General features: G+C 42.9%; 3 protein-coding genes across 4 annotated transcripts; all 3 read right to left on the bottom strand.

The window, feature by feature from the left end:
• Positions 1-630: 630 nt before the first annotated feature.
• On the bottom strand, positions 631-6945 carry napepld (N-acyl phosphatidylethanolamine phospholipase D). The gene is made up of 10 exons (XM_076030147.1): positions 6662-6945; positions 4041-4116; positions 3776-3871; positions 3093-3233; positions 2775-2999; positions 2588-2691; positions 2327-2492; positions 2061-2209; positions 1720-1834; positions 631-1465 (listed from the first exon to the last, which is right to left on the bottom strand). The coding sequence occupies exons 1-10, from the start codon at positions 6802-6804 to the stop codon at positions 1337-1339; spliced, it is 1344 nt and encodes a 447-aa protein (XP_075886262.1). The 5' UTR covers positions 6805-6945; the 3' UTR covers positions 631-1336.
• Positions 6946-7060: 115 nt separating this feature from the next.
• Positions 7061-8981, bottom strand: yeats4 (YEATS domain containing 4). Its single transcript, XM_076030146.1, has 7 exons — positions 8737-8981; positions 8499-8618; positions 8325-8391; positions 8124-8218; positions 7958-8047; positions 7785-7872; positions 7061-7671 (listed from the first exon to the last, which is right to left on the bottom strand). Exons 1-7 carry the CDS (start codon positions 8785-8787, stop codon positions 7502-7504), a joined length of 681 nt encoding a protein of 226 aa, XP_075886261.1. The 5' UTR covers positions 8788-8981; the 3' UTR covers positions 7061-7501.
• Positions 8982-10834: 1853 nt separating this feature from the next.
• cpsf6 (cleavage and polyadenylation specific factor 6) lies at positions 10835-20859 on the bottom strand. 2 transcript variants are annotated; one of them, XM_076030144.1, is made up of 11 exons: positions 20725-20859; positions 19623-19832; positions 19415-19518; positions 19082-19227; positions 18764-18937; positions 18166-18273; positions 16762-17251; positions 16549-16664; positions 16303-16456; positions 15984-16182; positions 10835-11448 (listed from the first exon to the last, which is right to left on the bottom strand). In XM_076030144.1, exons 1-10 carry the CDS (start codon positions 20782-20784, stop codon positions 15996-15998), a joined length of 1749 nt encoding a protein of 582 aa, XP_075886259.1. In that variant the 5' UTR covers positions 20785-20859; the 3' UTR covers positions 10835-11448; positions 15984-15995. The 2 variants fall into 2 exon arrangements, with proteins under 2 accessions (XP_075886259.1, XP_075886260.1); XM_076030145.1 differs by lacking the exon at positions 18166-18273.
• Positions 20860-21211: the final 352 nt, after the last annotated feature.

Here is a 21211-nt window from a genome sequence, read left to right as displayed (position 1 = left end):
CAAGCAGGCCCCGTGGTCGAAATGAACAAAAAACAAATCCAGCACAACACTTGGTTGAAATATATGGGGCAACCAAACTGATGAGATGCCCCCCTTTCTAAGTCCACGATGATAGTGTTTACTGTGGACCGTGTGTGATCTTGTGTGCATTGTGGCGTGGTTACAGATACTCATGTGTTGGCGCTGAGAGAAGAATACGCTTTTTAGAAGAAAAATGTAGGTGTAATTACACAACATGGCCACCAGACGGCAGTCGTCTTAAATTTAAATTCTTAAGTCTTCCGACCGATTTCGCCCCGTCAGGTGTTGGCGCACCCAATGGACTGGAGAAGTGCTAGCAATACGCGCACGTAATGCGGCTGTGTCAGAAACCTGGGGTATATTTGTATTTAACGTACTGATAAAATGCAATGGATTTGATTGTGAAGCAATGGAAAGAACCTTTAACCACCTTAAACAAAAGGCTTTAGACAATTCAGGTGAACAGGTATCAAGGAAGATCACCTGAAGCGCCAACAGCATTTCCACTTTCAAACATAAATAAAATAGAAATGTTTTAACTGCCCAAATCAATGTTTATTTAAACATTTACATCAAGGATTAAGTCAATAGACAAAATGGTATATTCAGCCATTTGTGGGCACAAATTCACTGAACATTTAACCTTTTTGCACAAACTGGAACCATGCTTTAAATTGCAGTTGACAAAAAGTAACAAGGTACATTAATGGTTTCATTGAGCAGACAGGAACCAGGTGCAGTTCTATGCTACTAAATGCAATTATTCAGCCTACAGCATTTATGTCCAATGTTAAATAAAACCAATTAAACAGTTTGGCAGTCAAATCAGTCTGCAGACGCATCTGAAGATTTTTTTTAAATTTTATTTTATTAAAAGCAGACGATCAAAATTCAGAGGAAAGAGTGAGAAACATCCTTGTGCTTCACTGTATTTGCAGTACTTTTCTTCTGAGATCAACATCCTTACAGTTTCTATTCATATACATAAAAAACCAAGTTTCTACAATCTCTGTGGTATGCAATTCATTTGGCCAGAATACATTCATGCTTAAAACTCTCTAAGTCACTTTTGTAGTACAGCTGACAGGAAATCAACTAATTCCAACATTGAGCCACTGTTAAGAGTCAAACACAATCATGAGTCTTGGCTCCAGCAGGTGGAATTAACCACCATCAATAAAAGATGTAAACACTTTGTGACCATTCAAAGTAGTTTTTTTTTCTTCTTTTTTTTCTTTTCACAGCCGAGTCCACCTGTATGCGATGAGTGAATCATGTGACTTGTTTGGAGAAAGGATTCTGCGGAGGAAGGGAGTCACTCAAAGACGTCCTCCTGTGATGCCAGGAGGCGGGACTCGCCATGACTCAGGGTGAAGAAGGACTCGGGCTTCAGTCCTTTCAGCTGCAGGGCCTCTCTGAGACGGACCGGTGGTTCCAGGTAGTACTGCACCAAGAGGAGCCGAGCCAAAGATCCAGGGGGAAAAAAATGAAAGGTGAAGGCTTCAGACTTCACAGTTTATTAGTTGATTGATAGACTGAATTTCAGCCAGTAAACATCTAACTGGGTCAAATTGAATGTGAAGATTTTGAGAATTTTAAGTAAAAAAAAAAAAAAAAGTATATATATCACACACAAGTTTTAAATTTTACCTAAAATGGTTGAAAAAAAATGTGTGAAATATTCAGAGTTGCTCCAACCTCATAGGCGAGAGCGAAGGTTCCCCAGTGAATAGCCACAGACTCTTTGGCCTGAAGGTCCAGGTGGATCTGAACCGCCTCCTCTGGATCAACGTGTTGTCCCTGCATCATGTCTCTGAAACGCAAAAGGACATCGACTCAACAACTCCAGCATTTCAATACGTTATGACGAAGGATCTTTCTTTTGCTTGGAGATGTGCAACGTGCAAAGTCAAAACAAATACGTGTATTAGAGTGAGTGCAAGAGTCACAGAAGAAAAAAGTAATTTTTTTGCTTAAAAACAAACAACAAAACTAAAAAATAAAAGACATGAATGACAAGAGAGAGAGAGAGGGGGAACCTGGGATGGTACGCTCCAATGGGGATCGCCGCCAGATCGAACGGTCCGAAGCGCCGTCCGATCTCCTGGAAGGTGGGGCAGTAGCCCGTGTCACCGGCGAAGAAGAACCGGTGGTCCGGACCCAAAATGGACCAGCTGCCCCACAAAGACTGAGGAACGCAAGAACAATTTGAAGTCATCTTTGCAACTGAATACTTCCGAGCAGGCATTTGACGAGTCAATGGAGTGCGGGGAGCTTTCTTCAAGGAGCGACGTGCGGCTGTCACCTTGTTGTCGTCCAGCGCCGTGCGTTTGCTCCAGTGTTGCGACGGCGTGCAGACAAACGTGACGTCGTCGTGGCCCGGCACACAGTTCTCCTCCCACCAGTCCAGCTCGATCACGTTCTCACAGCCCATCTTAACCAGCCAGTCCATCAAGCCCAGAGGGACGAACCTGGACAAGGCACGAGGGAGAAGAAGAACCTCGGTCGATCTTCATCGGAAAAAGACAAGCAGGCTCTTGGCTGATCAAAGCTCCGGCAGACCCACCAGCGCAGTGACCCTCCGAAGCGCGCGTTGAGGCTGGCGACAGACCCGACGTCCAGGTGGTCGTAATGGGAGTGACTGATGACCACGGCGTCGACCCTCGGCAGCTGTTGGCAGTACCACATTAAAAGGGTTGGGGGGGTAATGAAACCCCCGGAGTTTCTGCCTCCTTAGAAGAAAGTTCCTCTACCTGTTCCACAGTGCAGGGGGGCCCACGGTACCTTCTGGGCCCCATGAACTGCACCGGCGAGGCCCTCTGGCTGAAAATGGGGTCGGTCAGAACGTTCAGCCCGTCTATTTCTACCAGCACGGTGGCGTGACCCAGCCAGGTGACCCTGAGACCAGGGCCCGACTCGGAGAGGTCTGGGTTCTGGATGAAGTACGGCTCCATCACCGGCAGCTCAGCATCCAGAACCTGTGGCGTGAAGAGGGCGACGCATGGATCCAGTTAGGCACAAGAGGTCTACCAGCAGGTGTGAAGGAATCTCGGACACCTCGGGCTGCTCGCCTCTTTACTCGTTGGCACGTTGCTGTGGTTTTTGTCCAGCAGCAGGAACCTGAGCAGGGTGGTGTAGGAGGGGAACCGCCACGTGGGCCAGGGGTTGGTCCAGCGGCCGTGCCTGTCCCGGCAGGACTTGGTCACTTCCTCCTTGAAAAAAAAAAAAGATACTAGGGCGGCAAGGATTCCTCGAGTAATTCAAATAACTTGATTACAAAAAATAACCGAGGAATTTCATCTGCCGTTGAGGCGTCGTTTCATTAAATTTAAAGCCCCCTTTTCGCACCGACTCTTTTTAGTGTGACACAACGTGCTTCCGTCACAGGCCATGCATGTGCCCAATGCAAATTGGGAGAAGAGGGAAGCAGTCTTTTGGCAACGGTACCGGCACACTTCTGAAACGCTTCTGAAACGCGCCACGTCTGGTGTGAACTTGCACACTGACGTAAATAGGCCGCGTTCTGCTGCAGAGCGGGCTTTAATTAAAGGTACGTTTCATCCGATTATTCAATGGAATATTCATTGTAATAATCCATTACCAAAATATTCAATAGCTGCTGCCATTAAAGACAACAATTGCCCAATTTTTTCTCTCTCTAAATATATATATATATATTTTATTTTTTGGGCAAGACAGTTGAGGGAAACCAAGGTGTGCGAGTCAATGGATGCTTTTTCATTCTGAGTCGCACCTCCAGTCGGTAGTCCAAGCGGAAGCTCTTGCGCGAGGAGCTGCTCTTCCTCGCCGGTCGCTCGCCGCCCTCGGCTCCTCTCAACACTGCGGCGTCCTGCAAAGGCAACGGCGGCATTGAAATGTACATTCCCGGGGGATTTAGTGCCGCACTTGCACACACGGATTAAAGAGCTGCAATTCCTGCAGCGACCAGAGCTGAAATATTGAACAAGATATTTAAAATGTTACTTGCGTCAACCCCCCCGGTTCCAAAGGCCTCCTACCTCAACCAGGCTCCTCCCCTCCTCCAGCGCCGCTCTGCCCGAGGACGACGGCTTCTCCATGGCTGCTCCGCTACACCTGGTAAAACACCACACAGTCACCATTACCATCGCACCCTCCACTCTCCCCTGAATCGTCCCGCTCAAGGCGTCAGCGCGGAGGAGCCACAGCTTCATTTTATCAGCTTGTGGCCGCTGTTGTGCTGAGTGACAGCGGAACAGCAGCAGTTTGCATACGAGGAAGGACGAACATTATCACCAGCCAGGGAAGACTGAGAGCAAAGCCAAAAAAAGGGCTCAGCAATACTTGTTAGTCTCTTTTTTGGATTTACTGGGAGACGTCGCACAGCATTCCTCTGCTTTCCTCTTCAGTGGGAATGTTTGAGCTGGAGTGTTTTTTTTTTCCTTTAAACTTTTTGTCATAAAACCTTGTTTTCAGAAATGAAAACAACAAACAAAGACCTGTGTTTGTATTTTTTATATAATCCTTGATGTCATGTAGTCTGATGATTCGTACTGGCTAAATCCTGGATAGAAAGTCACATGTTTTGTTTCTTTTCCCCCAAAAAAACAGAAAGGGGGGGGGGGGGGGACCACACACAAAAAGTGATTAGAGAGCCGCAACAGGTCTAGACAGCAACCACTCTGGCCCCCTGGCGAGCATCGACCTCACACATGGTTGTGCACTGACAAACTTGAGTGCTTGGGGTTGACTATGAGGACACTAAAAGACAGGAGGAAAGCAACAACAACAATAACATTGATAGTACAATAGAAGTCCTGAGCTCAAGCAATGTCAGAGAACCAGTCCTGTCATTGTCTGTCAGATAAAGACACGCTCTGCCGCCTTCGTGTTGGCGGCACAAAGCGACACACCTAAATCACAGGCCTTCCTCATACTGCCCATTATCTGCAGCAAATGCAAAAACCCAGCGCGGCCTCTCTCGCCCGACTCATAGGTGGTCGTTTTCCGCACTTAATGGCAATTACGCACGCCATGCCAAAGGATGGGACTCCCATGTCCCCCACGGAGACTGAAGAGTCGGAACAATGTGGCTTTGATGTTGTGGCGAAGAAACCGGAACGATCCACAATATGCTTTGATTTCTTTTTTTAAAGAATTAAAAAAAGAAAAAAAAAGAAAAACCCATGCACTGGAAGCCCCGGGGGAGTGCGTGCGTGCATTTAACGCCACAGCGTGCTGATGATGCACTTGGGCCTCATGAATGGACTGCGGCTGCACACTACACACAATCGCCAGCGCAACAATGGAGCTTTGTGGACAAGGCAACACAGATCAGTTGGAGTAAACATGTAAACATGCGCGCACCTAACACACACACACACACACACACACACACACACACACACACACACACACACACACACACACACACCTTATTTTCTCATTACATTAAATCATTCTATCTTCTTCACACGTTCTAAAGTTGTTGTTTTTTTAAACACACTGTTTTAAATGGCAGCACAAAAGTAAGAGAGCAAAAGCACGTGGATGAAGTTGATGAAAGGTATGCAACAAAAACATAGCTGCTGCTTCATCACAAAGATGTATGACATATTTCCAGTAAAGTTCCGCATCCCGCGTGAAGAAAAAAGTAGCGCCCTCACACAGCAGATTAGGCCACTGGAAGGAAGGAAGGCAGTTCACCAACACCGATTACCACCAGCGTCGCTGCAGCCACAGGCAAGCCCGAGGCTGAGCGTGAAGAAAAACAACGTCTTACCTGAGAACTAGAAGATGCCGTTAAGAGAAGACGCATCTCTGCCGCATGAAACCTCGTAGGGTCACCAGCCTCGCAGGTCGCCAGGCAAAGTTGACGTTTTAAACGTCGCAGAAAATCGATCCGCGACGCATGACGACTAGCGCTCTGCTAACAGCGTGACGTGTTTGTCTCGAAATGACAGCGCGTGCAAACGACTTGTTGCCGACAAAACGCTCCGAGGTCGCCTCGGCCCGTGTGGAGTTATGCAGCCGCAGCAGGAGGACGGCGCGGGTCATCAGTCTGCACCGGCAGTGGCAGAAAAGCTAAGCGTTTGTGACGTCAGCGATAAAACCCTCTGGTCACGTGACTCCCAGAGGGGAAGCGGGAGGGAATAATCTCAAATTTTCATCGTCATTCTTGGACGCCACCAAAAGTACGCAAATGACATATAAGAGAACGACTTCGAAACTGATTTAGAATTACTTTTAAAATATCTATATTTATCTATTAAAGTAACATTTCGTTCAAGCGTTAGTTTTATGTAATTATTTCTCAAACGACACTCACCGTGCGTGACATATCAAAGATTCATGCCCATTATATTTAAGATCGATTGATGAGTTGCGACCAAAATCACATTTAAAAGAAAACTGATGTCACTACTGCTTTTATTCTCTCTTAATAACCAGTGTCATGAATGCTCACTGTGGAAAAAATATTAAACTATTGATGCACATTTGTGCATTACTGGCAAAGTCGTTTAAAAAACATTAAAAAAAAAAATAATAATTAAAAAAAATACTACGTATAGACATACAATTATTTGCATTATTAATTAAATTATTTTTATTTATTTATTTATTTTAAAAGACGAAAGCTCTACCATGTGGAATTGCTTACCTCGAGTTTCTCCTGGTAAACAGCGACACCTGGAGGAGTTGGAGCGCCACTACACTACCTGGATTCAGTCGCCTCGTGTGCCGGCCAAACTTTTTTCCAAAGTCCGGAAACAAACACACCGTTTTGCACAGCGACGTATCCATTCGCACACTTTCTTTTCGACCATGTTTGCTTAACTGTTGCGTTCGAATAAAATCGGTGCGCTCGACGCCAAGGACACGGACTGAGCTGCTGACAAGTTGGTCGGCGCGCAAACGGCACGCACGACACCAAAAGTCGACTGAACTTCCCGTCGACTCGGGCGCATTCAGGTGCCGTTGGAAATCCTCAAACCGTGAAAAACAACATATTTACCTTTTCAATAGCAAAATATACAGCATATGGCACCGCGTCCATACAGATGTATGATTTTTTTTTTTTTTAACGAGCTTGGTGTTTTAAGAAGTACACTGAGTTACCACTACTGGTCATTCTCTGGAAAATCGCGTGTCCAAATACTGCAAAACGTATCACAACACAACCTGCTCATTTCAGAGTTTCCAAGAGAGTCAGGAGATCGTCTTAAGTTTGATATAAGCTTTGCTTGGGAGGAACACAGAACGTGTATTTGCTTTGTATACACTTAAATTAGTACAAAAGAGATATTTTTTATTTATTTAAAAAGAAACACAAAAAACTAAACATCTCGTTCAGTTGGACTAAAAAAAACAAACAGTTGATGCAGGAACACAGACAATATATGAAGAATTCATCCTCATAATCTAGTTTTTTGTTTTTTTGGTGGGGAAAAAAATACAAGTTTCAAAAAAATGTAATGGCATCATGTGTGTTGTCCACTTTTCAGTGATCCTTGTGGTCGCCATCCTCCTCAAGCTTTCTGATCTCTGCCTTCAGGTGGTTGATGTTCTCTCTGCTGGCTTTTAATTTGTCTTTCAGCTCTGTGATCTCCAGACTGGTTCTCTTCTTTGCTGCCTCCATTTTCTCCTTGGTCTTCTGCTCCAGCTCACCGACTGAACACACAAGAAGTGTAATGGCTCAAACAATTTTAAATGCAACAGAAAAACTACTTCTTCACTCATCAATCATGCTACGGTGGGTTTCTGTCTTTAATGTGTGTACATACACTCTGTCTCGTGTTTGTATGCTCCCAGTGTGAGTTGTCTGGATGTGGTCAGTAGCTGCTGCATCATGGCTGTGGGATCCTGGAAGATCTAGATTATGCAAAGAAAATAAAAATCAGGTGCATCCCTCTATCTCACACAACTTCCTTTGGCCACTACTGTTACAAAGACATACCATTTCATCATAGAATTCTGAGACAACAGTTTTCTTAGGCATCGCGCTGGAGTCGGACTGGAACAGCTTCAACAAATGGTACAGAGTCACCTGGGACACACACCCCAGGAAGGTTAAAAACGTACACATACAGAATAAAAAGGATTAAAGGTGATCAGACTCTTACAGGCCTCTCGTTGGGATCGATGAAGAAGATCTTGATGATTATCTCAAACTCTCCCCAGCCCGTCTCTGTGATCTCATAGGGAGGTTTTGTAACAACTAAAAAGGGGGAACAAAATAAATAAACGGTGAGCAGGACCAACTTTGGACAGATAGAAAACTTAATCCAGATAACAACAAGTGGGATATGTAAAACTCCTCTTACCTCTCAGGGGATTACCGTAGCTTTCATGTAACTTAAACTGGATTTTCTTCACATAAGCGGACATATCCTATAATTACATTATTTGAAGCATTAGAAAGACTGAACTACAGATAATTCCTTTAACGATTTAAAAATAAATGTATTCCAGTTATAGTCGTGCTATACATATCTCACCTCATTTCTGTAAGGCTTCACATAGACTGACCACTGGTGTGTGTGCCCATCTTCCTCTCTCTTTTTGCCAAAGTAGCGGGCAACGTTTCCAAACACAATGGGCTTCACAATAGTTACTCCCTGCAGTTTGCACAAAAAACAAACATAACGACACAGAGGTAAACATTATAATAAGTATTATTTTACAGGTGCTAAGTGGTTTTCCTTATATATCCTATGTGCCGAAGTCTTGTGTTACCTTCACTCGTCCCCCGGAATCTGGACCAAATTCAGTCATCTTTTTGAACATAGTACGGTAGAAAAGCAGTAAAGTTGGTCCCGTAGTGCACTCTAAAATCCTCTCCTTGTTCCACAGCGAGTGAAAAAACAAGACAACCCTGCCATCGAGTTATGTTTTCTATTCTACATTGTTTCCAAAAACCGCCGGAAGTAGTTGCGTCGGTCAAAGTTGGTCGACGTAGAGCAACTGACAAGATCATGGTTCCGTCAAAGCCGAGAAAGCTTGATTATCAATTAAATTTTGTGAAATTTCCCCCCGAATAGTTGACATGCCGTTAAAAACATTATCCTAGTTAAAGACGTTCTAATGTTGAAATATGCTAAACACCAGGATTGGCTACACAAAGTACCCACTTCATTTTCTTTGACGTTCAATGCAAGGTGCGCTAAATGTGTAACGCCCCTCTCCGTGGGTCAATTTCCCATGACATCTGAAAACTACTTTTATGTAGAAAAAAAAAATAGCCTTACAACCAAAATGACTTTATCCCCTTTATTTTCCAAAAAAAGACAAGACAATCAATGGCGTCTCCGTACCTGCAAAGAATAGCATTAAAAATCGCCTTTAGGCGAGGCAAGATGTACTCAGCATGTTTTTGTTCTATTACGTTTTTCTCTTTCCGCTTCACTGTTATGTAATACATTAGCCCCTGTTGGAACATGCCTTAAACCTCAATCCCACAGAGGTTACATACACTGCCGTTCTGACATGGAATGATCTGAGCTCGGCATTTTATCAGTAACATTTACAAAAGGCCGTTAGACACACTTGCACCAACTGTGGAGACCGGCGCCACAGAGAAGGTCAGCTGAGCACAATACTACTACTACTACTACTACTACTACTAATTAAAGATTATCATGATAATAATCAAATACAGCTATAATGTACAATTGAAAAGAGCAAACAAATCTAAAAAGCCAGATCCATGTTGGTTTTTAATGGTCAAAATAAACTAGTACTTTTGATAAAATTAAAATACTTTCAAACCACTTCAGCCATTACCATCCATCCCGAAGCAGCTGGTCAGGAATGTTTCCTCTGCATATGTTGACCTGTCAACACTTACCTGCAACCCTGTGGAGAAAAGTCACACAAGGGAGAAGAGAGAGAGAAAAAAAAAAAAAAATAGCTGCCTGCATTTCGACTGACAATCAGTCCAATAGTAAAGTTAGAAAAATATTGTCTCATTCAATATGCGAATTGTTAATAATCAATATGTTTTACATTCTTTCCAGGTCAGGCATACTGTAAAATGCATCAGCTTAATTTGACCTTTCGTTAACAATAAAATCCAGACAGATGAACAGATACATTTTTATCTTAAGTGTGCAATTATACTTACAAAAAAAATAAAATAAATAACAAAAAAAATTCATAGCTGCACATTGCTGCTGCTTAATCTAATAGTAGTCATAGTATGAAAATATATGTAATTATTTAAGTTAGGGTCCAGAATTTTTATCAATCATTTAATACCTTTGAGTAGGCAGTGTTTACTGGAACTGCCAGGGATTTCCAGCTTAATGACAGACTAAAAACAAGACAACCACATTGACATGTAAATCCACATTGAGAAAAACAAAATGAACACAAAAAAAAATGTGATTTTTTTTTTTGTTGAACAAATAAACAACGGAGGTCGGTAGTGTGTCCTAAATAAACAAGTCATCCTAAAACGTCACTTGTGCCTTTGACTCAGGTCATACAAGTCATCCTTTTTTGCTTTGTTTTTTTTTTTTTCAAAGTACAAAACAGTAGTAAGAGCCCTGAATACAAACTGTCCTTTCATGCTCCATTTTCAATCACATACATTAAATGTTAAAGCAAGACATTTACTTCGGGAGTTGGTTCAGAAAAAGAGCAGGACCCTACTTATCCTTACCTCTAAAGGTTTTTCCCACCTGAGGCCTTTAAGAAAGGCAGTAATGGAGAATAATATGTCATTACCAAATCTAAACCAATCTATAGACAGATTCAATATAAAAAAAACAGTGCAGTCCAAAATATACATTTAATATAAATGAGTGGAACAGTTAGAAACTGACCAAATGCATCAAGTAACATTTTTTATTACAACACCATCTAGATTTAATCAAAAGCAGACATTTACAAACATACTAGCCATGAAAAGAATACGGGAGAAGAGGGAGGGGTTTGGGAACGAAGGGAGGGGAGAGAGGGAAGAACGTGTATCCTATAAAAACAGCTCTCTAAACAGAATGTACATTGGAGGAGTGAACTGAAGGTAAAAAAAAAAAAAAAAAAAAAAAGAAAAAGAAAAGAATTAGCATGAATTCATTGTGATTCTGTGAAAACGTTTGACAATTTTATTCAGATTTTTTTTTTAAACTGCCAAATAAAGCATCACGCCTAGTCGTCAAATAAAAGGTCATAAAAATAAAAGAGCTGCGGGGATAGTTTTTCTTTCATCTTTTTTGTTACCGTGAGTATAGATGTTTAAGATTACATATTCTTACACAGGTTGTGGGCCATCTGCTGCTCGCTCAGGCAGACAGGATGAACGGACAGACGGGAGGAGACGGAGAGGACAGATGGAGGACGCGGCGGCGGTGGTTGTGATCCGAGTCAATCATGCAGGGTGGAGAGGTGGTGTCGCACTGAGTGTCCTCCTCCTTTTCCTTCCATGCCACCCTTGAGCCTCCTGAGCTGAAAAGGTGTCAAAACGAAGGGTGGAGTTTGGTTTCGGAGCAGCCCAACAGTGACCACGTTACCCTCCCCCTCCCTCAACACTAAGCTTCTAGACTAGACATACTGTACATACATCACGCCAGGGCTGGGTTCAAGTCACGTTCACTCTGAGGCGCAGGGTTGGTGAACGCTGTATTTTTTATCAAAAAAAAAAAAAAAAAAATTAAAAAAAAAAAAGGGGGAAAGAAAAAATAAATTCTTTGTGCTCGGTTGCCTGTGATTTGCCCTCAGCCCTGGTCAGGACACACAGAAACAGGTCATGCAAACTTGGACAGGAAATATATCTCTGTTGGGTATTCAAAAAAAAACAAAAATGTTTTAGCACTCTAGAATATTCAGCAATATAATCACGGTAATGCTGCACAGAATATGCATTTCATCACTGTTGGGTCACTGTCACGTCATTTTGGAATACGTCACATCTAACCCCATTGACAGACACAAATGAACATCAGATTAGAGACCATTATTTCCTCCTACATATATTTGGGGGAGGGCATTCTGCAAATTGTGGTAATCAAAACCCAACATTCCACATTCCCCTTAATGGCACTTGTAATTTAAAGATCAAACCCTGACACCTTGTACATGCCGTCCCTTAGCGCCAATGAAAAAGGGATGCAAATTTTGAATGCACTTCCCCTTTAAAGGTTAGGGTGCAAGAGTGAAAACACGTTGGACAAGTTCTATCAGGACGTATCCAACTAGTGTCCAGGAAAGAAACCGCTACAAGGGTCAATCACACAGACTGTGGATTAAAACAGAGCTTGGTGTATTCATGTGATTGTCTTAGAGAATTGGCCCCAAAAACAAGAGAAAGACCCGCTACCCAACTACTTTGTAATTCATTTAATAATTGATACTAACAGGACATCAGGTTCAGCAGGCATGCAGTAATACAACTGACAATGGAAGAGCACCTCATAGCAAAGATGCATTTATCAGGTTAAATTACATCATTGCTGACTGAGAAGGTCCTGATCAAATTTTGGCATCACTATGAATTGAATATCAAATGAATGAAGGATTAGTAAAGTTTCCAGAATTCCAGGGAGATCACAAAGTTACAGATGTTTTTTACATGGATGTCAGATTTGGAATGCCCTTAAAAAATGTAGAATTTCAAAATTGGCCGTAAGATTAAAAAACAAACAAACACTGAAGATGACAATTATGTACAAATGAGTCTACCTTCATTTTGGCGTCTGACACAATTAAAAAAAAGGGCATGGCTAAGACTAACTCTCCTCTGATGGTCAGATGACACAAAAACAAACAAATGGAAGAAAAAAATTCAGACCAACAAATAATTTATTTCTTGTAGACATGTTAGTCAAACCAGAGTCAAGCAGTCTAGAAAACGCCCCCAAATAACCCCTTTCCATTTGAACAGCAGAACTTATATTGCTAATATATAAATTAGCTTGAACTCTTTATCATGTTTATTTTTTTAAAGCATCTATGTTTTAGCAACACAACAGCCAAGTTCAAGTTGGATGTTAAGCATTATTATTGTATGACATGACAAGACTATAAATTGGTAGCTCTACCTACAGAAAATGGCAAGAATTATAGTAATGTCATAATACTTGAGATGGTACAAAAGGCCAACTTATGATGCAAAAGCCACTTTGCTGTCTAAAGGAAACTAGAAAGTACAAATCATCATCTGTAGATGTCATGGGGCAAAATGATAGAGAATGTTATTTATGTGTTCTGAACCTTTGCTACAGTCCATCTTCGGACCTTTGGGTTGTAATTGTGAACTCTGTTTGACCTTGGTTTAACAACAGGAAAAAAATTGCTTCAATGGAACACGAGGCTCGACTGAGGGGGCAGTTAGTTCTGATTCCAGACTTGACAGTGTTGAAAAAATAATTTTGACACAACAGACACTACCGTTAGGACTCGAGTACCTCTCCCTCCCCCATGATTGTCATCATGATGCCAAAATGACGATGGACAAAAGCTTTATTTTTGTAGTCAGCATTTTGGTAAATTCAACTTTTGTCTGACACCGAAGCAAAGACTATTAGGCCTTGTGTCAACTGAGAATCTCTTGTCTGACAGAGATCGTCTGTTCCACAGCTGTAATACTGCACTGTACTGCAAGTGCACAGTGCATGTGCATTTTGCATGAGAAAAAACAAAAAACAAAAAAATTGAATTAAACAGAGAATTTATTTTTAACTTTAGTCGGGAAATGTTTAAAGCATGCTGTAATGGTAAAAATAAAAAAATAAAATAAAAAAATGATAACTATCACCCAAGATGTAAAAGATGGTGTTATTTTTGTATTAATTTTTTACAAAGAGGTTCCCAGCAGACACAAAATCAGTCTAAAAAGTGTGTGAAGGTTGTGAAAGATGATATAGAGCAGCAACCTGACAGCAGAGGCCAAACTATGCTACAATCATATGATAAGACTTGACATTTTTTCTTTTTTCCATTATTATTCTTTGCCTGCTCAGCATCCCAGCACATCCCAGATCACCCCAGTTAGTATTTCTCACTCTGACTCAAACACATAGGAATTCCCTCAAGGGATTGTCCTGCTTATAGGGCAAAGGTTGCGGTGATCCTTTGACGGCAAACACCATTATAACACAAGCTGTGAACGGTAACAACTAAAGCTAGTCAGTAAAAGCTTTCAAATGAAGAGAAACATTAATAGAGGTGATGTGAAATGTCCAGGGATGCTGAGGATTCACCCTGTGATTCTTGTAGATTTACTCTGTTACACACGGGACCACAGACATCATAGTGCTTTGACAGAGAAAAACAATACACTAGATATTGCAGATATAATCCCAATCCTTTCTAAAAGGTCACGTTCCCTGCATCAAGACAAGTTGCCATGGACACCATTTACTTTTCATCATGATAGACAACACAATCCAATCACAATGTGGAAAAGGCGCTGCCAAGTAGTTTGAGACAAAATCGTCTTCGGCTCAAAGACAACAAGACGTAACAACTGAACAGCCAGGCCACTACAAATCACCAACGTGCACACTCAGAAATATTTTACAATAGTTTACTATGACTTACATTGGTCCGAGTTAAAATTGCTTTAAGGAAGTCACCCTGGTCATTTATCGATTTCTGATATTTTCACATATAATCACAGAGAAGAAAAGCTAAGCCAGAGTTAAGGAGGAGCAGAGTATAAAAACATACTCCAACAAATTTATGGGATGTGCAAAGAATAACTTCTGGATTTCATCCTGGTGTTTTGTTTCTGTTTTTTTTTTTGCAGGTATTAAAAAATATAATTTCCATTTGATCTCAGTATTTTTAACATGTAGGCTTCAAAACATTTCAGTTAGGAAACATTAAAATATTCAGTGGCCTGACATGAAAATACTTTACATCACACTGTCACATGTTTCCGACCAAATATTAGATATGCCCTTGCAGTTTCAAATATTTCCCTTCTCATAATCATTTTGACAAAAATGTATTGATTTAGCATTACTAAAAAATGTCAAATGAACATTTACACACATTCCTCAACTCTTAAATAGATTAACATTATTTCTTCCCCTGAATGTGCGTGTTGCCTCCAGATAGAAATCATACAACATGCTCAATCTTTAGCGACAAAAAAATGTTCAGCTGATGCTTTCTAATTGACAAAACTGCATTCAGTTTGGATGTCAATCCATCTGTGACCTCGGACGACAGGCACACGCACTGATAAACCACCTCAGCAATCTCAGTACACAGTCAGCGTAATACTCACACATACAGAATTGTATAATGAAAAAGTAAACAGTGATAAAAACGTGAGAGGGTCAACTCTTTTTGGTCCACTGGCCTTAGCTGCTGGTAAAGACAAAAGGTTTCACCGCAAGGTTAAAGTGAACCAAACTGTGTAGAATGGCAGGAGGGAAGCCAAACTGAGCCCATGTCTACTGCTTTCAGTAGTTGAATCTTCTCGGACAAAGAAGCTGGCCCTACTTTTGCAGATTTACCAGCCTCTGAGGCAAGTTGACCAAAGAGTAACAGTGCATCCACAAACCCATTTACAGATACTATGGGTGTTTTGTTTTTTTTCCGAATTCAGAGGGACCCATAACTCTCTGAAAAGTTTTAGCAAAGCAACAGGACCAACACATGGGACAAATACATTTGTTCCAAAACAAGACCAGAGACCAAGAACACAGTGCATTACTTTTACATTATTAAGAAAGCAAACTTACCTTAAACTTACCTGACAAGGAATCCGTTACAAAGACACATTTTTGCTCACTTCATCTCCCCTCATCCCTTGAATTTACCGCCACTTTAATTTTTTTTTTTAAAGAATTGCAGAGTTTGGAGTTGTAGATAAGGTGAGCAAAAAAAAAAAAAAAAAATTAAAAAATTAAAAAATTGACTTCATATCATTCTCTTCCTCCGACGTGTTGATTGGCTTATTGGTCGCTGGCTTTGCTGTGTACAGTGCTGAAACATGTGCATGTTTTGACCAATAAAATTGCTGTACTCACCTCCAGTGTCACCTAGCGGTGCCGGTACTCCCTCTCCCTCTCTCTTTCGCGGTCACGGTCGCGGTCCCTCTCACGATGGCGGTCCCGCTCCCGGCTGCGCTCCCGGTAGTAGTCCTCGTGCCGGTCCCGGCTGCGGGACTTGTGGCGCCGGCTCTTCTCTCTGGAGCGGCTGTGGTCGCGTTCTCTGGACCGCTCTCGCCTAAAAGGGAGGGAACACAGACGTGTTTTTCATGTTGCTGTCTCAGTGTTTCATTTTTTTTTTAATGCGGCTTATTTTTGAGGTCAACAGCGTCGTGATGAAAAGGAATCCAAACGGTACCTGGAAGCCGAGCCGTAGCTCTTGGACTCGATGCCGTGGAGGCAGTCCTGCAGGGAACTGATGAGCACCTTGCAGCGATCGTCTGCCGACACTTTGGACTGCTTTATCAAACTGATGGCCGTCACCAGGGTCTCAATGGCGCTGCCATAGTCGGCTGGGGGAGACATAACATCAGGGTAAATACTGGCACTGGCGACAAAAACGGCACAACTATAAGGTACTTGCACACGTAGATGTGAACGTTACCGGCACTGGCGTCAGACACGGCTCTGGATATGGCGCTGGAGGAGATGGCTCTGTTCCTGTTCATAATCTCCTCAAACTCCGCCTCGCTCAGCGGTGTCCGCGACGCCTCCATGTCCCTAATTTGCACACAAGGACGACAGGGACACGGCAGGTTTAGAGGAGACATCAGCGATTGATCAACCCGCTGTTTAGACGTAGAAAAGCGATTCTTACCGGCCTCCAGGACCATATTCCCCTCTCTCATATGGTGGCGGGCGTCCGTATGGGTCGTTTGGTCCAGGAGGCCCTCGGCTTTCGTTGGGTGGCATGTTGTTGTTGCCAGGAGGGGGGAAGAATGCAGGGTTGACATGGGGAGCAGGCGGCGGTCCACCTGGCGGAGGACCGGGCATGTGTGGGGGTGGAGCCAAAGCCAGAGGGGGCCCGATTGGGCCCGGGGGACGAGGAGGGAAGGGTCCCGGCGGCGGCGGGCCCTGCTGTGGGGGGGGTGGACCAGGGGGTGGGCCGTACCCAGGGGGAGGGGGGCCTGGCGGCAGGGGGCCCAGTGGAGGCTGGCCAAACTGACCAGGGAAGAGGACAGGAGGAGGAGGCCTGTCGCCACGGTTTGGAGGACCGCCGAGTGGAGGCGGGAGCCCCTGGCCGGGTGGGGGAGGACCTGGGGGGCCGGGTGGACCAGGAGGAGGGCGAGGGGGGGCCTGCATCCCACCTAAAAGGGAACACAAGGACACAATATTTTGAGGCTCAATCTCATTGGTATACATTATGTTGTTAAAAGATTAAATGCAGACAGAAAAGCCTTGTTGCCAGGCTACAAAACTAAACTCCAGTTAAGAGCATGTTATTCTTTCTTCAAACACACTCTCTGATGATAATTTAAACAGAGACAATGGCATTCACACAACAGAGCAAGTCCAAGCGGCAGCAAATGAAAGTCAAAGTACCCAAACAAGGCTGTAAATGAAAAAGGAACACAACAGACAGAGAGGGAGTGCCTCGTGCAGGTTTGAAATCGGAGGCACTGCGAAGACAGGGAGGGATGTGGCCTATTTCAGCTGCTTTGTCATGGCAGGATGTAGCTTTACATGTGGCAAATAGATTCATCAAGCATTCAGTTCCATTCGGTGAAATCACGTTGTGTCCTTGCAAATTTTTATGCACGCAAACTTAAAAACAGAAAAATAAAAAAAGATTCTGGTGGTTGCGACAGATCTTAGTACCACTAGGCATCGCTGCTTCACAGCATCAGCTGAAGCGCAGCTAGAATTCAGCCATTATTTCCCCTAAGAACTAATGGAACACTTTGAATTTTGTGCAAAGCTGGATTGACACACTACCACAGCAGCTACAACTATATTGTTTTTTAGGATGAGATTTTCATGAGTTAAAATGCTGATTTTTTTTTGTTGTATTATTTTACTAAACTAAGCATTTTAAATGGAATTAACACCAACATTAAAAACTAAAAGAACCAATTCGATTAGACCTGTCCATGAATGTCATTAAAAACAAAAAAAAAAACAAAAAAAAAACAAGATGGCTTTAATGACACAAATCATATCAATCAGGGGATTGGGACAAATGGGGGGAGTCTATTCAGTTGGATCAAACGAGGTATTTCACCTCTGTCATGCCAGCTCCCGTTCCTGCCCCCCGGCGGGAAGGGATTGAAACTCAAATCCATCATAGGGCCTTCATGGTGCCTAATCACATCTGGTCTCATCCCAGAGCCTAATGGAGGAAGAAAGCAAACCAATCACAACTCTCAACCCGTTGAAACTTCCCTTGGCTATCTGAAGGCCTATCACGGCCCAGCATGACGGGCCAACCAGCCATCAAGCAGTAGAGCAGAGATGTGAAGAAAGTGGAACAGAGAAAGTGCGACACAAAAATGTTAAAAGTGAAAGACCATAGGACTCAGTTGGCCAATCCAAGCTTTGCAAGAAGTTGAAGTTAAGAGTTGGTTGCTTGCCACATTATGCTTTGACTAACCTGCCCCTCAGGAAGGCATTTAGTGAGCAGAAGAACAGCAGCCACAAAGAGTACTTGTTAAACCAGACTGGGCAACAGACGAGGGAAGAGGGAAAAAAACAAAACAAAACACGAGGGAGTGTGGCATGCAAAACAAACTCTTGATACAACGGCCAGGATTGTTTTCCCCAAGCAGATGAAAAAAACCAGGCCCCACTCTTATCAGAATGGTATTAACGCAAAAACTAACCAGGGAAGTGTGGTGGTGGGCCCCCAGGCCCAACTGCACCAGGGAATCGGTCCGACCCAGGACCTGGTGGTCCGGGGAACCTGCTCCTGCCTCGACCCATCGGAAAACCTCCACGAAGGCCAGCGCCAGGCGGACCAGCCTTTCCCTCTCCAGACATCTGGCCCGACTGAGTGCCTATGAACAGTGAGAATGTGTGACTATGTTAAAAACTGGATCAGAATAAACTCCAAATATGCTTATTTGTCTTCGGTTTTGTGCAATTACGCTATTCCAGCGGACTGTCCTACATCTGTCAGTGATTGCACTCCTCTTACTTACTTTTGCGTGACTGCAACTCAAACTGGCTGAGCGACTGTTTGTTGCATGGTGTGACGATAGGATTCTGGCCATGCAGCTCCCTCTTTGACAGCAGCTCCATCAGTTTCCTGGATGATGCCTCTGAGCCGACACAAACCAGCGCAAACCTGTATAGATTAAAAATAAATAAAATAAAATGCAAAAAAATACAGACACTATGGAGGATTTACTTTCGCCTGTCACTTAAGACTGCGTTTAAACTTTAAGTCCAAAAGCTTTCAGAAGCTGACCACCAGGACAAACATACTTACATTTAGTCTATTCATTTGATGCAAAGACAAAAGAAAACCTTACCCCTTAGACTGTCCGTTGGCTCTGTTTTCAAAGAACTTAATCTCCAGCACATCTGTGATCCCAATTGATCGTATGGCCTCTGTCAGGTCCTCATCTGTTGTCCACTGTGTAGAGACAAAGCAACATTATTTTAAATTGTAAGCATGTTTTGAAAACAACACTTTTTTTTTGCATGGCATGAAATCCCACTGGTGTGCCTGTTACTTACCCATGTGAGGTTTCCTATGTATAGGGCAATCCTTTTGCCCGTGTAGGTGTACACCACATTAGATGGGGCACTCTTCCCTCCTTCTGTGCCACCTGGTGCAGGCAATGTGTCCAGGTAGTCACGGTCCTCCGGAGCGTCACCATTGTTGGCTGATGGGGATATTACATCATCATACAGGTCGATCTGCTCATGGACTGGATAGTCAGCCTCCTGTAAAATAAACAAATAAAAAAAAAAAAAAAAACGTTTTTTAACGTTTGAAAATATTACAAAAAACAACAACAATGCTATACATGCAACTAAGCACTATTTGGCACATTTTTGCTTTTAGTTTGCATTTTTAGTTATTTCAGTCTGCAATCAGTACGGCCAAAGCACAACATAACCTTATCGCAAAACACATTTTGAGCGTACAGGTTCGACCGCACATGAACCAGCGTTGCCACCATTCAATAAAGCATAATTGTCGTTAAGTCCAAGGTAAAAATATATATATTTTGGAAAAGCAACAACGGCTAAATATGGCAACCGTGAAACACGGACCTATCATTAATACAAAAAGCTAACAGGAAATAACACAAAGCTCCTTACACGGACCAAACGGGGAGCAGCAGCATTAATATTATAATGGTGGCCACCAACTATTGCTTGCACCATTTAGCAGTCGACTACCGAACATCAGGTACAAACTTTGACCAAGCCATTTCGGAAACACGCAAGAGCTAGTTAGCTCAAGCGGCTAATGGTTGTTGGTACGTTGAGCCCGCGCGCCATTGGCGCCTCGGTCGGGGCTTAGGAGATGGAAGCAAAATGCACTCGTTTTCGAATGGCAAGTGTTTGCAGCAATTCGAATGTTTAGCACACACCGAGCTAACGGTCGAACATATTCACCGTAAGTATCTCGAGCTTTAACTGGAAGCTACGGCTAAAGATGTCGGCTGGCAGCATGGTGAACGGGCTGGTAAGGCACGCAAAGGCCGTTGTCAATAGGTGCCATTTGGACGAGCTGAAATCTCAACAATTCTCTCCTAATGCAAAACAAACTAATGTACAAAACTGCAACGAACATACATTTTCATTGGTGGAAAGGAAAAGGTTCTACCTGACTAAATTCCTCCTCAACGTCGGCGTAGATATCGATGTGATCCACACCGTCCGCCATTTTCCTCCGGCTAGCTCTGGTGAGCCGCAAACAATGAGCCAGACAGGCAGAAGAATGACTGCCCCTACTGGTGCGCGTGAGTAATTACACCGCAGCTAAATTATTCACGTTTGACGTGAACGTCCCAGTTTACTACTGACCTGATTGGGAATTTAAGAAACGTTTGCAGACATTTGCCAAAGACTCAGCGTTATTATTATTATTATTATTATTATTATTATTATTATTATTATTATTATTATTATTAATAATAATAATAATAATAATTATATAAGATATAACAACACTTTTCCACACGGTTTGTTCTACTTACTTTACATTAGGCACAAATGCTGAGACAAATGAATTTACCACTCAACAACTTTGTGAGAAACAATAAGAGCTGAATGGGATTGAATGCCATTCTTTCCCAGGATATACACTGACA

This window comes from Nelusetta ayraudi, unplaced genomic scaffold (genome assembly GCF_046127955.1).
Source record: "Nelusetta ayraudi isolate G7.1 ecotype Tasmania unplaced genomic scaffold, CSIRO-AGI_Nayr_v1 ptg000027l, whole genome shotgun sequence".
Lineage (NCBI taxonomy): Eukaryota > Metazoa > Chordata > Actinopteri > Tetraodontiformes > Monacanthidae > Nelusetta > Nelusetta ayraudi.
This window is presented reverse-complemented; position numbering and strand designations above follow the sequence as displayed.